This window comes from Helicoverpa armigera, chromosome 20, assembly GCF_030705265.1.
Source record: "Helicoverpa armigera isolate CAAS_96S chromosome 20, ASM3070526v1, whole genome shotgun sequence".
Classification (NCBI taxonomy): domain Eukaryota; kingdom Metazoa; phylum Arthropoda; class Insecta; order Lepidoptera; family Noctuidae; genus Helicoverpa; species Helicoverpa armigera.
In genome coordinates this window covers 1,996,695-2,013,648 of record NC_087139.1, presented here as the reverse complement: position 1 = coordinate 2,013,648, position 16,954 = coordinate 1,996,695, and the positions used below count along the sequence as shown (strand labels likewise).

The 16,954-nt window shown below is 38.3% G+C and overlaps 2 protein-coding genes across 2 annotated transcripts; both read right to left on the bottom strand.

The window, feature by feature from the left end:
* Nucleotides 1-321: 321 nt before the first annotated feature.
* LOC110381019 (probable cleavage and polyadenylation specificity factor subunit 2) lies at nucleotides 322-9,247 on the bottom strand. The gene is made up of 13 exons (XM_064039892.1): nucleotides 8,927-9,247; nucleotides 8,404-8,669; nucleotides 7,757-8,002; nucleotides 7,176-7,363; nucleotides 6,493-6,716; nucleotides 5,981-6,127; nucleotides 4,888-5,086; nucleotides 3,972-4,062; nucleotides 3,442-3,628; nucleotides 3,011-3,101; nucleotides 2,356-2,479; nucleotides 972-1,156; nucleotides 322-473 (listed from the first exon to the last, which is right to left on the bottom strand). The coding sequence occupies exons 1-13, from the start codon at nucleotides 9,073-9,075 to the stop codon at nucleotides 381-383; spliced, it is 2,190 nt and encodes a 729-aa protein (XP_063895962.1). The 5' UTR covers nucleotides 9,076-9,247; the 3' UTR covers nucleotides 322-380.
* Nucleotides 9,248-12,870: 3,623 nt separating this feature from the next.
* LOC110381028 (uncharacterized) lies at nucleotides 12,871-16,667 on the bottom strand. Its single transcript, XM_021341206.3, has 3 exons — nucleotides 16,577-16,667; nucleotides 15,931-16,024; nucleotides 12,871-15,855 (listed from the first exon to the last, which is right to left on the bottom strand). The coding sequence occupies exons 1-3, from the start codon at nucleotides 16,580-16,582 to the stop codon at nucleotides 13,022-13,024; spliced, it is 2,934 nt and encodes a 977-aa protein (XP_021196881.3). The 5' UTR covers nucleotides 16,583-16,667; the 3' UTR covers nucleotides 12,871-13,021.
* Nucleotides 16,668-16,954: the final 287 nt, after the last annotated feature.

The following is a 16,954-nucleotide window of genomic DNA, read 5'->3' as shown; positions in this document are numbered from 1 at the left end:
CAAACTTGTAAAATCCTCTTAACTTACACGACAGAATAATAACTACACAACCAAAAATCTTAGAATGGTCTGCTTTCGCAGGAAGAGATTTATCTCCAGCCAGCCACACGTCGACGAAGTACAGTCGAACGAATGGCTCTGACGAGCCGACTGTTTCCCGAAACCGAGGGCTTTATAGGTACTTGCTATTTGCGACCTAATCATAGCTACACGTAACTACATGAAGCATTCAAAATCCATTTTAAAATAAGGTTTGATTTGAAAGTGTGGGGACGACTATTAAAATAATGTCGTCCAGATAAAGAAACTCAATAGATTTTTATAATTAGTTATTAAAATTAACTTCATAATAAAATATTTACATAACCTTAGCTTAAACATCAGACTATAGCAAACTGTTCGTACAGTAACTCTCGGACCTTGTAATACTCTTCTGACAAAACTCCTTCCAGCGCCACGCGGCCGTTCTCCAACTGAAATGATAAAAGTAACGATTAGATGTCAATAGGGATAATAATTATCCCTACTATTTCTCCTAATTAGGAGGGATTACATTAATTTCTTAAGTTATTTATAATTTCAAGTATTTTGAGTGTTTATCACGCACACAACTTGGAAATCAATTGATATAGTGACAGTTAGTCAATATACACAAAATACGAAAATATAACAGAAAAATTTGGTTAAAAATAGGTATAGCAATAATACTGTTAATTGTATATAATGATTTTAAACTTTGAGACACGGAAAGAATGAGGATAATTCTAAACATTTTCACCCAAGAAAAATTATGTGAATTTTTCTCGTGTACTTTAAAATATTTATCTTTTCTTAGTGTTCCTGTTTCTTTTTACTTTCTTACTTTTACAGTCGAGTACCTGTGCTGCTATGATTGTAGAGATTGCAATCTCTATATGATAGTTATTAAATTCTCCTTCTAACAGACATAAGATTTGAATACATTTCCTCACCCTCCGTATAGCAAGAGTCCCATTACAGCACTCGAGCGCCCCGGCGCTGAACTCAGTGGTGAGCCCGAGCCGCGCCAGCGCCGCGCGCAGCTCCGACAGACGCACGCTGTTGATGAACGACGCCGCATGTGGCCGCGCCGGACCGCCCGCCTCTAGGCAGAGAGCCACGTCGGAGCTGGCCTCTTCTGTAATAGAAAAAACCGGCCAAGTGCGAGTCGGACTCGTGCACGAAGGGTTCCGTAAATTACAGTTAAATCAACCTATCTCAAAAACTATAAGAGATACTTTGATCAAACCAAAAATCGTTGAAAGAGTTAATTAGCATGCATCACCTCTATTTTTTTTAGAATTTTATACCCCGTAGTTATAAAAATAGAGGGGGGGGGACATACTTTTTACGACTTTGAGAGCTGATATCTCAAAAACCGTTCACTTTAAGAAAAATGTTTTTTAGAAAACTTTATATCATTTTAAAAGACCTTTCCATTGATACCCCACACGGGTATGTACATCGAAAAAAAAAATTTCATCCCTCAGTTACATGTATGGGGGGCCCCACCCCCAATTCTTTTTTTTACTATTTAGTGTCATATTTTTGTAGCGGTTCATACAACACATATTCCCATCAAATTTCATCACTGTAGTACTTATAGTTTCCGAGTAAATCGGCTGTGACAGACGGACAGACGGACAGACGGACAGACGGACAGACGGACAGACGGACATGACGAAACTATAAGGGTTCCGTTTTTGCCATTTTGGCTACGGAACCCTAAAAAATGAGAGAAAACTTTAGTATGATATTGGTAAAGGGATATTCACTATTCACACAGATTTAGGATTAAACTGCCGTTTGAAGATTGGCAATAAAAATGAAAGTTAAATATAAAAAGTAAACTGAAAATTAAAACTTTTTAGAAGTCAATTTTATTTCGCAAAAATAGCCGTTTTCACCACTTCTTATATGCTTTTACTGAATGTTTTTAATGGAGCAAACTTCCAACAAAAAATATGAAAGAAATAATGACGCATAAACGGAGTAGCGGTCACAGTAGCTATTTTTGAAAAAAAAATAAATCTAGCCGCGCAATACATATACTCCATAAGAATTTGCGCAAATACAAGAGCTCTCTGTATTCCTTCACTCAGGCTCGACCGGAAAGAGATCAGATGCAAGACCAACATTCACGTGTTCTCTGATGGCATGGCTATATCACCATCACCACCAACTTAATGACTCCAAACTGCTTTAAAAAAACCTATAAAACGACCCAGGAATTCTATCTAGGAGTTATGCACAGCAATCTATACGACTAGTAGACACGATAATTACCGCCAGGCCATCTAGACTTACAACATAGAAGAAAGTAAAGGTGTGTCATACCATTGCTAGTAGCGTTTTCTCTCTGATGCGCTCGTGGCGTGACGACGGCTGACAGCCACGCCAGCTCCGTGTCGCCTGCAGAGCGCCACGCGAGCCCAGACATCAGGCTGTCTGTTAGTTTCACCTGGGGAAAGATAGTTATTCTTAACCAAAATAGCAAAAAGGTTGTTATTAGTTCGATTGCAGGAATCAAGATAAAAAGCTATTATGTACAAGAGACACATACAGCTGCTGTGTGGGTGTGTGTAGCTTTTAAAACGAGTGAACTGATTTGGATATGTTTTTTGGGTGAAAGTCGTTATGACTATGACTGTTCAAAGATAACACGCTATCGTTTATTCAGCTTTTAATAAAAAAAAATTGGTAGCCTGTAAAGTCGGTATACGGGCGAAAAGTTTTACGTGACAACGACTTTCGAGTCTCTCGCTCTTAGGCGGGCTAACTGTGCTCGAGTGGAAGGGACGCATGCCTTTCACGTTTTATGTCTGTCTCTCTCGCTCTCAGGCGGGCTAGCCATGCCCGAGTGGAAGGGACGCGTGCCTCTCACTCGCTCTCATTGTGAGCGCATAACGTGAGCGGAGCGTAACGCAGTTTCTTGAAGTGTCACCCGGCAAACCAATTTATAAGACGTTGTCAAGTCAAAAGTAAAACTTACTTGATAGATGTGGGACTCCGTGGTAGCATCGATAACATCGCCAGCTACGGGAATATAAATCTTCTCTATGCCTTCAGCCTCACAATGTTTTCTGTAAGAAAAAATGTGATAACACATCAGCAATTCGGCACATAGTATATTTCTCGTTAAATGAGGATTCTACGGAAAGGAGGGTCACTTCTTGATATAGGCTTCATAAAATAAACGTCATAAAACCATTTCAAGATTTATGCACCGTATGCACCAGTTGCAGGCATAAATAACTCATCTGCCTAGCCTTTACCCACCCAACTATGTTGGGGTTGGCTTCCAGTCTAACCGGATGCAGCTGAGCACAAGAGTTTTACATGGACATCCTATTTAATAGTTTTAGGGTGTGGTTTTTAGGGTTAGTTTAAGTTTAAAGGTTTACCATTTAAGGAGGTTCTTACTTAAGTGTCAACAGCGCCCCAGTATTAGCTCTCAGCCCCACAATAGCCCTGGGCTTGGCCTGCGTCACCACGCGCAGCAGCGACTCGCCGTCGCAGCGGCCCTCCAACTCGATGTATTGAATGTTCGCCTTTATCTGCACTTGGCGTATTGAAGATACACACTTGCTGGGGATTTCGGTCATCTCCTCTGTGAAATATTGTATTAGACATTATTGTCTGTAGTTTTCTTTGTAAGTAGGCTAAGTATCTATAGTAAAAGTAGCATATAGTCGTGATAAATAGGCTGTCTTAAATATTTTTTGAAATCGAACCAGTAATTCCTAAGATTAACGCCTTCATGCAAACTTTTATAATACTGAAAAGTTTGTATACTTAGATGTATTGTGATGAAAAACCTACGACATACAAGATTTGCCCATTGTCATTTGATATTGAGTTCTGCTCTTACACAGTGTTTTTTTAATTTATTATACACCTTCAGGCGCATTGCTTTATGTACTGAGTTATTTCTTATCTGGTTTTTGTTTTACCGTCTGGTTCTTGTTTCGTTGGCGGGGCTGGTGGCACATCTCTGATTTCTCCTTCCGCATCCACTATTTCAGCAAGTCTATAGTCTTCAGGCTGAAAAAATATCAATTATAAGATTAACAGTTTTGACTTGTATTTGTATTCAAAAATTTTGTGGGCTCATCCATCCAATATGGCGGAGAATTCCCAATCTGGTTTTCGGACCAACAAGAGTGCCAAACGAGATTTACCTCCCCACTCAGAGACATTTAATGGTTACTTAACCATTCTTTAGTGAAGGTTTTGTATGACATTGCGTCACTAAGGAGTGACTTAAATAATCATTAAATGTCTCTGAGTGGGGTCGTTAGATTTAGAGACCGAGAACTTAAGACTTTGTGTTTCGCAGTGCCTGATCTTACGATCGCTCTTGGTGTTTAGCCATAGGGATATATAATGGCAGTGCATGTATAAGGGAGTACATAATAGGGGCAGCACTTATGCACATACATGAGTAAATGCTGAGTACATAGGGCGAGTACATACAACGCAGGTATAGGTGTACATATTGTACATGATACCGCAGTTTCGGCTTGCTGTCCGGCATACATTTCCACAATGCCTGCGGTAGACTTGGCACTAAACCTATTTCAACTATGTCCCCACGAACTCGTTTGATCTCGCCGTAGTCGACAGCCCGTGTCCGGTCGTCGTGGAATGGGTACATGACGGAGTACACAGGGGGAGTAGACGGGGGTAGTAGACAGGAAAAGTAAATAGGGGGAGTAGATAGGAAAAGTACATAGGGGGAGTAGACAGGAAAAGTACATAGGGGAAGTAGACAGGAAAAGTATATAGGGGGAGTACATATTACTGCACCCACTTCCTACCCACTATGGTAAATCCACCTGAACCTTTTTCAACAAAGTCCCCACGTACCCGTATGATCTCCCCGTAGTCGTCAGCCCTGGTCCGGTCGTCGTGGAAGGGGTACATGGCGTGGTGTCGCTTGTTGTGCTTGAAGCAGCCCGCCGCGCGCACGTCGGCGCGCGCGGGGATGTCGTGCGCGCCCGTCACCACCCACATCTCTAGCTCGCCCTCCGAGTCTGAGTCCGAGGATATGCCGGCTGTTTCTTCCCTGGGGCAAAGAAGTTAGGACTGGTTTAAAAATGTTGTTTCCGGTCGTATCAGATTGCCGTCTCATCGGGCTATGAGGGTGGAGGGATAGTGAGTGCACCTGTGTCTGTGCAAATGGTTGTAAACTATAACATGTCCTACACAGCTAGCAAATCTCCCTAGAGAGAACAGCCTACGTGGCCGACAATCGGTTGTTAGTTACAATTATTGAATAATTGCTTGATTTGGGAAGGACGAAAAATATATACAATGAAAAATTATTTTTACTTGTAGTTTGTGTATGAAATAAAAATTGAAGTTCTGTATTTGCAGTACTATTTGTCCCGTAGTCTATCTTGATACATTTGAATTTCAAAATGCGATGGTACAGCCATTAAGATAAAGTCAAACTTTTTTTTATATCAATCCTGCCTGATATAAGCATTCATTGAGCAAGTACGGTGATTGGTACCTATACCTTATTCTCATTACCACATAATTCTAAGCAAAAGTGGGATAAACTGCGAACAACTTAAGAGCTGGTGAAAGCTTGTGGTGTACCTTATATTTAACAGTCAAGTTGTTCATCAATTATGTTGATAGTGAGTAGGGCTGCCATCCGTCCGGGTTTCCCCGGATTTGTCCTCGTTTGGAGGCCGTCCGGGGGCCGTCCGGGCGGGGTTTCAAGAAGTGTCCGGGGAAAACCCGGACACTTTTCATGTAAGGAAGCACCTCATTGAATATAAGTATATGTTAATAGTAAATGGATTACAAATTAGGTATTATTTTGTTTAAAAAAAATCGTATTAGTTCGTGGAAAAAATGCGATTTACGCCAAATGTCCGGGTTTTTTTAATGTTTGTCCGGGTTTGGCGAAAGTCGAGATGGCAGCCCTAATAGTGAGAGATGTACTCACTTGACAGTGTTGTTAAGCTTGACCTGGTTCTGCATGAACTCAGCTAGTTCAGCTCCCTCGAGCCTCACTCTTCGCCTGATCTCCAGCTCAATGGTGCGGTCACCGCCCTTCTCTATCAGGTCACGAGCTAGAGTGCCAGGGGATGTCCTGAAATGTGTAATTTATTTAGTCAACCATCTATGTACACAGTAAACACATGAAAGAAGTAGAAGTAACATAAAATAGAACAAAAGTACTGCTAGAGATGTAAACAGACTGTGTAAAAGAATCACAAAGGACAAAGTAAAGACATATACCTAAATACAAAAAATTGTCATATAGGTACAACTTATAAGTATAGTCGTATGTTTAGTATGTATGTTTAGAGAATTTTTAAGAGTCAATAAACTCGAAAGACTGATGAATGATGATGAATGTCAGTATGTTTGTAATTCTAACATGCTGAAACTTGGCAGTAATACAGCTTATTTATCAGAATAATATAATTATAGGCTTCTTTTTGTCACACTCACCTAGCAGTCAAAACAATAGAATTCTGTGGATTTGGAGCCCACAACAGAAACAGGTCCCTTGCAAACCCTGACTCTAGATCAGGGAAGGACGCGAGCACCACCTTGGGACCTGGAGTCCTGCTGACCTCACCCACAGAGTGACACAGCTGTAGGTGACGGAGAGCGAACGGGTTGCTTCTGGCACCTTCGAATGCGCGGGTCAGTTTGTCACTCATCCATTCTATCTGTAATAGGATTTTAACATTGTTACATAGCAGGGAAAAAGGCTCGGGAGATGATGTTGTTAATTTGTTTGATGTTGATGATCAGATTGTTTTATAGGCAGAGGTTTACAGAGGCTAGGGTCCCTAAAAATAATAACGAGGGGGATTAAATTACATAAAATTTAAGAAGCACCGTATGAGAAATTTCAGTTCAACAGTATCCTTTAGTTAGAGAACAAGATGCGGCAATAGCAATTGCTAACCTTGCTATGCAGTAAGTATTCATATTATTTTTAACACTGATATAGTCAGGATAATAATATATGTTTTGTAAGATTGTGAGATATTATGTCTGAGTGTGCATTTCATTCCCTTAAACTTATACATAAATGTAAAAATATAAGACAGTCAGAAAGAATCTGTAAGTTTGTATTGTAATTGGTCTTATGTAAATTGTTCACAACATAAAAAACAACATACCTGAGATTTAGCAAATTCCACAACATTATAGCTGACATTGGACAGCAGCAGCAGGGAGTAGGCTACTAAGCCAGAGTCCTTGTTGCGCCACAGCTGGTCCAACATGTGAGCTAGCTCCAGCACTCTTCCTGCCGTATCCGTGCAGACCAGCACACAACCTCCTCCTCGAAGTGTTGTGAGGATTGTTGCTGTGGAGAAAGATAATATTTTGTATATCAAATGATGCAAACATTAGAGCCTATTTAATGAACCCTTACTTATTATGTAAAACTGCAAAAGTAACTCTGATAGTCTGTGCAAAAAGTACAGAACCAATTTAAATGGCATTAGGAAAACAGATAGCCTCGAATTCCAGAGCCTGAAAGAAGACAGGCTTCTTTTTAACTATGCGTGGACTACAACCTTCCTTCGAGATGCCTATGAATGGAGTCAAGGCAACTACTTACAGATTGTAACTCAATATCAAGTAGTCAACCCATGATACCCTGATGGGTATTTGGATCATTGCATAAATAATAAGTACTTTCAGTAGAATATCATGCAATATCAAATATGTTTCTAGTATTTAAATTAAGACTTACTCATCAATTTCTCATCCCTCAACCTTCTTCTTTGCTGCACATAATCAGCATTCATAGCTCCAAGCAGCATCAGAGACGGTCTCATTAACCTCTCAATTTCACAACCGTTTAAATGCCTTTCCTTCTTATGGTTGAAGTCAGGGGCATATACTATGTCTTCTTCACCAGGTGCTGCTATACGCCAGACTGTGCCACCTAGGGAGTGGCCAGCGGGTAACGGAGTGATGCGGACACCTAGACCTTTTCCTGGAAATGAACATTGAGAATAGTTAAATAAGATAATGAGTTGAGATGAAGTAAAAACTACGAAAGTGAACAGGAAATGTAAAACTGGAATAGTAGTGGTCTTGTATTAAATAGATAAGCTATTAAATTATTAAAAAACTCTTTTATAAATGCACTTAAAATGGTAATTACGAGACTTTTATAACAAGTCCAAATACAGCTATGTTCTTCAGAACTACATACAGCTGCCAATTTTGATAACACTATAATCCTTGGAAGATGGTTAATTTAGTCTGCTTGGATTCCTTAACATATAATGGAATGAAGCAAGCTAAAGACCTTTCAAACAGTCTAACTAATATCATATAGTTGATTCAAACTTTACATAATCTACCAACAAAAACAAAGCAACATCAACGTACCTTTCATATCAACACTCTGATTATACTTCAGCTGCACAATCCTATCGAACGCTGCATCAACATCGTCCAACGTAAACAGATCGAACTCTGACACATTTCTGTGAGCCTGGTACAAATCATACATGAACATTTGTCCCATCTTGTACACTGGTAGTGTGGCGTATATCGGACAGTTGAGACCGAGTTTCCCGACTGCGTAAGGTAAGGCACCAAGGTGGATAGGGTCGGAATGGGATATCAGTACTGCGTCTATTGTGTTTATGTGTCTGAAATGAGAAAGAAATATTATAAGTACATATGTCTCAAAATATTTTTTGGGTAGGTATGTGTTGCAAACAAATGACTTGGTAATTAAGATTTGAACAGAATTACGATTATTTGTTTTTATAGTGGTTTATTCATTGCTTTCATACGTAACCGCTGAGCCAACCAATAGCACAAGATGGATCACGAAGCTGTGAAAATAGATAAAGCTGCAAAATTTGTTTGATATTGTATCGACAACATAACCTCAAACTTTTACCTTTTAAGTTCCTTTATAAAGTCCATATCGAACTTCTCGTCCCACCCACAGTCTAGGAGGAACTTGAATTCGTCTATTTGTAACACGTAACATGGTGGAGTCTCGTCACCAGCCCCAGAAAGACAGTGGAGTTTGATAATAGAAGTCATCGTGGAACCGGCTGGATTCCTGCTTTTATCAGAGTATCTAGTGCACTGACATAGCTTTAGTGCAAATTACTGGGATATATGGAGGTAGATACAGTATTTTTTGCGTAATATTAGTATGAAATATCTTGAGAAATATAGAAAACCGTTTACGCGGCGTTTGACATACACACAATACAACACCACAGATAAAAAAATTACAAATAAACATCCACAGACACCACGTTTTGTTGATGGTTGATAATAAAGAAAAACTACCATTTTAGTTTTTAACCGTCAAATCCGTAGCGGACCCCAATCGGGGTCTGAACATCAATGTCACCGTAAGCTCGGTTTAGACCCCAATTGGGGTCTGCGAATCAGTCATACACTTTCCTAATTATTTACGCTCATATTTATTTTCTTTCCAATCAAACCACATTTGTGAGTACTAAATAAAATAACTAAATAAATTTAAATTATTTTTACGCATTCAAACCTTTCATATTTAGCATCCCGTTAGAAATATACCTTTTTAAAATCCAATCGTAATTACCGGGAATTCTGATCGAACTCGCCATGTTTGTTTACATTAGTTGTTTTTTTTAATTTGAAGACGCATAGACAAGATGGCGACGGTGATAGAAGTTTTGCATCGAATGATCCGATTCGTTAAAATAAAGAATCGATTTAATAATTTTATATTATTTGATATTATAATATTACTAAATTGCACTTTTGTATACTTACCATAATCTGAAAATAAATTAGGAAAAGTAAAATGACTTAATTTATTTTGAAAAAAATGCTAGAAAATCAGTGGTAGAAAATACGTTGTAGCCGGAATAAAAAAAAATCTTCGGTTTTTAGGGTTTCCGAAGACGGCAAATGAAGACTTATTTATTTCTTCGGGTGTTTTATGTGCAGGATTCCTGTAGACCTGCCAAACTTAATGGCGATTCGTTACTTCCAACTTTTTAACTGAGCGGCAAAGCTATTTGACGAGAGCCGTAGTTAGGTGTAGTTATCGCAAAATTTTATGACGTTTTTATTGTTTGAAAGGGCAAATAGTTCGCTGTTCATCGAAAGCTGGTCCAAGATGGAAAGATGGCCGCCGCCGACTTATTTTTAACCGACTTCCCAAAAAGCGGAGGTTCTCAATTCGACCGTTTTTTTTGTATGTTTGTTACGCGATTACTCAGCCATTTATTTATCGATTTTGATGATTCTTTTTTGTTTGATAGCGTATACTTTCGAGGTGGTCCCATTATCATCAGGTCAGGATCTGATGATGAAACCTTGAGAAATCGAGGGCGACTTTCGAAAGTTGCAGAAAGACATAGGTAGAAATCTTATCATTCAGGTGTTTGCCTGGTAGCACTATTCAACAGTGAAGGCTTTGAGCTGACCTGATGATGGAGACCAGTGAAGGTCGAGGGAACTCGACAACTGAATATTTAAACTTTCTCGTGTTTGTGCTTATATTATTCGTATTTACGAGGCCTCTGCAACAGTGAAGGAGATGGAGACGAGAGAAGTTCTGTTGTCGAGTTCCCTCGACCTTCTCTGGTCTCCATCATCAGGTCAGCTCCAAACCTTTACTGTTTCATAGTGTTATCAGACATACATCTGAGTGTCAAGTTATAACCTTATCTATGCTTACAATTTTCGAGAGTTGCCCTCGATTTCTCAAGGTTTCCATCATCAGATCCTGGACCTAATAACAAATATGGGGAATATACCCTTTTGACCAAAAACAAACATCCAAATTGAGAACCACCTCCTTTTTGGGATTCGGTAAAAAATATTTGGTGACTTTAAAATCAATCAATTATTATTATTGTTTCTCATCATCAAATAAGTACATTACTTTGGTAGTTACAAATTGCATTATATTTCAGAACACCAGGCTTACCCTCCGCCGAAACAAAAATCTTAGAATTGTTGAGAAATAATATAAGAATAAATTAAAATTCCGTAATAGGTAATAAAAATTCAATTAAAGTTAAAAATTATTACGAATGACGCAACACCAAAATAAATAATACATATAAAATTTAATGCTAAAAACTTTCATAAAACTTAAATATCTCTTTTCTTAACAACAAAAACAAATTGAACCTATAATTTAAAATAAATAAATAAAATTGAAATAAGTTGCTATTAAAAAATAGGTATATATAAAAGGCATGTATTTAACGCGGCGACTAAGTAAAACGAATATAGGTTTTAAAAAATAATAGAGTGGGTACCATTTATAATGGGTTGGCAGCTAAAAAGGAGTATCATAATAAGTCAAAGGTAGCATATTAATATATCAGTTATGAGGTCCGTTTTAATTTAAACTAGCATCAAGTTTTTCTTTTGGCGACTGAATTAATATCTAAGCGAAAACTTAATGATGACAATAAAATAGAAAATGGGCATTCATAAATAATACAAATCAGGTTCTATTTAAAATTGTTTGGATGAAGAATAAATATAAACTAGCTCATATTATAAATATATTGTGCGACTTTTTAATAGCTTTAAATAAAGTCTAAAATGGCATGAAGAAAAAATATTTTGCGGCTGTTATTTTCAAAATTATAGGTGAATAGCATGGAAGTAAGCATGCAACATGCAGCAAGCATGACTTCTGTCACGGCTCCGGCGCTGCGGGGCTCCGGCGGTCCCATGCGAGCTTATAGTCGCAGATGGTTTTCACGCTCACCACCGCAGCTTCGCAAGCCTTTCTGCAAGCATTCTGCAAGCCGAATTATTAGTCGCTAAGTTATTGTAAATAGCTCCTCACCTAATATTTCAATTGACTGGTATAGTTTATTAGCTACCCAAACGCAGCTGCTAGTTTTTAGTTTTTATAACACCCTTAATTTTGAACCTTACATATTATAATAGTCGCGAAAATATTTAATCGCTGGCAAGTTATTTTATTTGTTGCCAACATTTGTCGACTTTTAAGTTATTAGTCACCAGGAATATAATAAGCCTATATAAAATTGGTATTCGATTATTTATAATAAATATCCGATTTAGGTATCGAATGCACACCGCCGATTGAAAAAAAAAAAAAAATACTCCATTCCAAACTCTACTTCTTTTTGATCTTGTAAATTGTTCATTTTTATTGTGTATTTTATGTGCTGATTTTTTAGTTATTGAACATAAATAAGTGCACGAAATGTATTGCAACGGAATGAAAATGTTATAAATATGACGTTTGTGTTGTGTTTGAGAAAGTGATGCGATTATTTATTGGTAAGTTTTCACCAAATTTGAAATGCCTAACTTTTCGATAGACTTAAAAACACCGTAATTATTATCTTTTTCTGAATTAACTGACCCCATTTGACCTTTGCACGTTGTTGTCAAATAAGTGAGCTCTAAAGTTATAGTTAAAATACTTCTGATCAGGCATTACGGACTTAGAATTCATGTGTTGAAAGTTAGTGCAAATTTTTGACTTCCATGTCGCGATTCAAAATTCCCGCCGAATCAACGGTAAAGTCATATGTCAAAATCTTGTCGAGCAGAGGGGTTAAGGGTTCTGTACCCAAAGCGTGAAACGGTAAGGGACTCTATATTACTCGCTGTCAGTCTGCGCGTCATGTCATATATCACGAAACGTGATATTAGGTTGCCGACGCGTGACGAATTCACGTTTGTCTCGCATTTGTAGCAAACTAACGCTTTTGTTTAGCAACGCATTTGTCTTGTGTCCGCAACGAAATCGCTTGTGTGATAAGGCCCTCAGATGGCCTTGCCTCGTACCCAATCCAATAAATCAATAGTATATTATTCAAACAAAATTAATTTGCTTAAATTTAATTTAATAATATAATCCTACAATAGTTTCATTCAGGGCCTCAATCAGGGTTCCATTGGGTAAATAAAACTATACACTCACATAAGTGCCATAACATAAATATGTACTAAATTAAAATTTACTTAATCAAAATAAGTGTTATTATCACTTTTTCGAGCTAGGGCTTGGTTTCAATACCATAACGTCCTCGTTCAAGACTGGCGGGCTCAATAGGGCCTTGAGTCTCTCTTTTAAACCTGTTTGTGAATTTTCAGTCGTACCTTGAGGTTCGTCACTCTGTGAGACATTAGGATCGATGGTTTTCTTAGGGATACTGCTTGAATGCGTAGGTGTGTTAGGTTTTGTAATGGCTGAAATTCCTGGAACATTTCTTTCTATTGTAATTGGCACAGGTTCATTTATTTTAATATTACCTACATCACTTCGGTGAGTAGCTGTAGTAGTTTCACCTTCATTATTTAGGGCTTTATTTGTGGGTATGCTCATTTTAATAGGCACCAATTCAGTTACATTTCGATTGCTTGGGGTATTTACTGTTATTTGCTTAGCAGCAATTCGTCCACTCATTGTAACAGGAATTATTCCGGTTGCAGTATGGTCAGTTTGTGGATGGAATACTGTTTCCGTAGCCGCAATTGGACCGGCTTTTTCTATCTTCACTACTCCTTCAAGGGGTTTTGGATCGCTACGAGCTAGTGTTGAAAGCCCTTTGATATCTTTTCGGTCGGATTCATATCTTTTACCAAATTTGGTTATTTTGGGGTCAGTTTGTGTACCAGATGAAGTAGTATCTTTAGGAGTTCTCCGAACTGTCCTCTTTTCTTCTTTTTTACCAGCCAGACCTTCATTTGCTGGATGATGAGCTATTGTTTGAGGTGCAATTACATGTTCACCTATCTTTGCAGGAATAATTGCGGGTACATTATGACCAGTTTCAATTTTGCCAGCAATGTCTTCATTCTTCTTAACACCATGTCCATGCGACGTTGCCTTGACAGCTTCTCGTTGCAATTCTGTCTTTTTGGTGGGATCTACGCTATGATCAGTTTGAGTATGAGAATGAGTAGCAGTTAAAGCATGTCCGGTGAACTCTTTTGTACCAGTAACATCTTGTTTATCTCTATGATCACCTCGAGGATGCAATGGGGTTGGTTTTACGGCTTCTTGGCCGTGTTCACTCTGTTTAATGGTTTCTTTGGCTATATTAGTATGAGTTTCAGTGTGGGGTGCAGTACTCGTAGTATGAAGGTCTTTTTTAACGGTAACGCCATCCCTCTCTTTTTGATCACTGTGTGGCTGCATTGACTTTGGCTTAGCAGCTTCTCGTCCAATTTCAGGGGATGCAATCGGAGTTGCAGTAATGTGTTCAGGTTTTATTTTACCAGGTTTTTCTACAGCCTCTTTATGAACATTACCAATATTAGGTGGTACTTGGTCAGGCAAGTGCCTGGGTTCACTTTTTGTTGCTGGAACTGCACTGTGTATCGCAGGGTCGTGACGATGACTTTGAGTGTGGGCTGGACTTGTATCCGAAAACACATTTTCTTCTTTTTTATCGGTCTTATTCTCCGTCGCTTCCCTACTCACTTTCTGATCAGTTCTTGTATTCGGTGAGGTTATTTTGGTAGCAATGTGTTCAGTCCTTTTAGGCGAACTTAATTTGTCACTGCTATTGACATTTTTGATATGCAATGATGTGTCTTTTGCAGCAAGTTGCCCGGATTTATTTGGCTTTAATGGGTTTGCTATGACATTTGGAACACTAATAGCATGGGATGAAATGTTTTTCGTTGCATCAGAGTCACTAATTTTAAGGGGACGTAGTTGTGAGGAGTCGCTAATTTTTACTGGCTTTTCAGTCGCATGACCATGGATATGAGACGAATAGTTTTTTGCATTACTGTTTCCAGAATCACTGAGTTTGACGGGACTTGATTCAGTTACAACGCGACCACTTTTAGGTAGAGTTTCTTTAACAAAAATTGAACCTGCAGTTTTGTTGGTCGGTGAACCTTCCTTGTTAGTTGCTGTTGCATCAGTGTTTTTTTCCAAGCTACTCTCTAGTGCTTTCTTTTTTAAATTGATTGCGTCTATTTCTTCTTTCGCTTTAGTAATAGCTTCTCTAATTTTCGATTCTGTTATTTTCATACCGGGAACATTAGGTTTGGCAACAGTTCTATTTGGATCAGGCTTTTTGATTGCTGAAGGTTCGTTGTCATCAGCACTCCGTGGACCTGATGAAGCTGCTTCATTTTCGGATTTATCTGAAGATTTAGTCTTTGGGTTGTGCGCGTCTTTATCGCGGTCGTTATTATCGCTCTGGATAAGATATGTTGTTTCCTTCGCTATTATACGTTCTGTATCTTTTAGGGCGATAATCTCTCTTCTATTATAATCGGTAGTGGGTAAAGCTCTTTTTGCTGGAACGAATCCTGTGTCATTCTTTGTAACAGCCATTACTTCAGTAATGTAACAATCGCTTCGATCAGTTGACGTAGTTTCTTTAATAGACGGGTATCCGTATTCATTCTTTTTGACAAGAACTGTTTTAATATCAGTTCCATTGCAATTATTTTGAGCTAGAGAAGAAGTTTCTTTAGGCGCAGCTGTGTTAACTTTGTGTGCGGATTCAATAATTTTGTTTGTTACAATCTCGTTTATATAATGTTCAGTTTTAGTCATAGGCAGGTCTACTGTTTCTTGTGAGAATTTTGAATTAAGAGATAAAGAGTCAAATCTCTTTGGGTCGATGGAGTTTTTAATGATATTATATGTCTCATCTAGATCCTGTTTTCTTTTATTATCCTCTTGGTTGAATACCAGAGAGATGCCTGTAGGAGAGGGCTGTGCTGATCTAGAACTGTTCTGTCTTATTCCTTTGGTAGTTTCCATTACAATTAGTGGCCCGTTAACTTGCGTTGCCTGCGTTGTTGAAGCTTTATGAAGCAATCTTATGAATCTCTCGTCTATCTTCGCTTCTGGAATCAGTAATGGCAAGATTATGTCATAGAATACTTCTTCAAAACTTTAGTTTCGAGTTATTGCTTACTTACCATTGATTTTCTTAACCACATAGTTAAGTCCCAAGCATGTCATGAAGAAAGATAAGACTATAAATAGATAAATCCACCATTCTAAATCCAAAAGCTGAAAAGAAAAAATCTGATGAAGCAATTTAAATCAATCATTAATCGAAGATCAATCTAGCACTCAGATTTGTAAGTGTGTGGTCTCCATTATTATGGGGAATAAACGTCTTCATGATGAGAGCTTGTCTCGAGTGCTTCTTGCATCAGCGACTTGGATGGTTCAACTCAAAGAGATAGGAAAGATGAGCGGAGGTGCCATAAGGCACGCAGGCGCCTTTTCTAGACTAAATAAGTACGGTAGGTGTGTCCAAAACGACCAGTTACGTCAACGATCTTAGATTTTACAAAAAATGGGCGGCCAACGAAGGTGCAGTAAGGGTTAAGACAGTTACGTTCCTCGTCCCCCGAACACCCATATTTTGGCGACGCTACTTTCTTATGTGATTTTCCGTTACGACATCTCCGCTCGTCATTTTGTTCTCCATAGTTCGACCACATAGGCTATGAGTATTGGCCTCCGAAAAGCCAATTGTGCCGGTTTTTCGGTAGCCTATATTATAGGAAAAATAATATATCACATTTTAAAAAGTACAATTAATAATATACAAACGCTCATCGTCGTCAGGCCGTGATTCAAAAATTATATTTTCGGTTGTTTTTTCTGCAAAAATTGACATTCTTTTCTGTCAGTGGGTCTTTTCTGTCATGATTATTTTCTTTAAAGAGTATTTGTCCTTCTGAGTTTTAGACTAGGCCGACCTCTTTAGTGATATTTGATGACATGATTCGGTATGTTTTGGTTTTAACAATTTATAAATGTACTGATTTTAGCATTTTTAAAATGCTATCTTAACGCTAAAAGCAAGTCCCACGCTTTTAGAGCTACCGGGATTGAATTACACAATAAAAAAAAATCCTGCCTGCGATTAATTTCTCATTAGTTTCTCATAAAGATTCGATTCCGCCATACAGCCAGCTTCCTGATTTT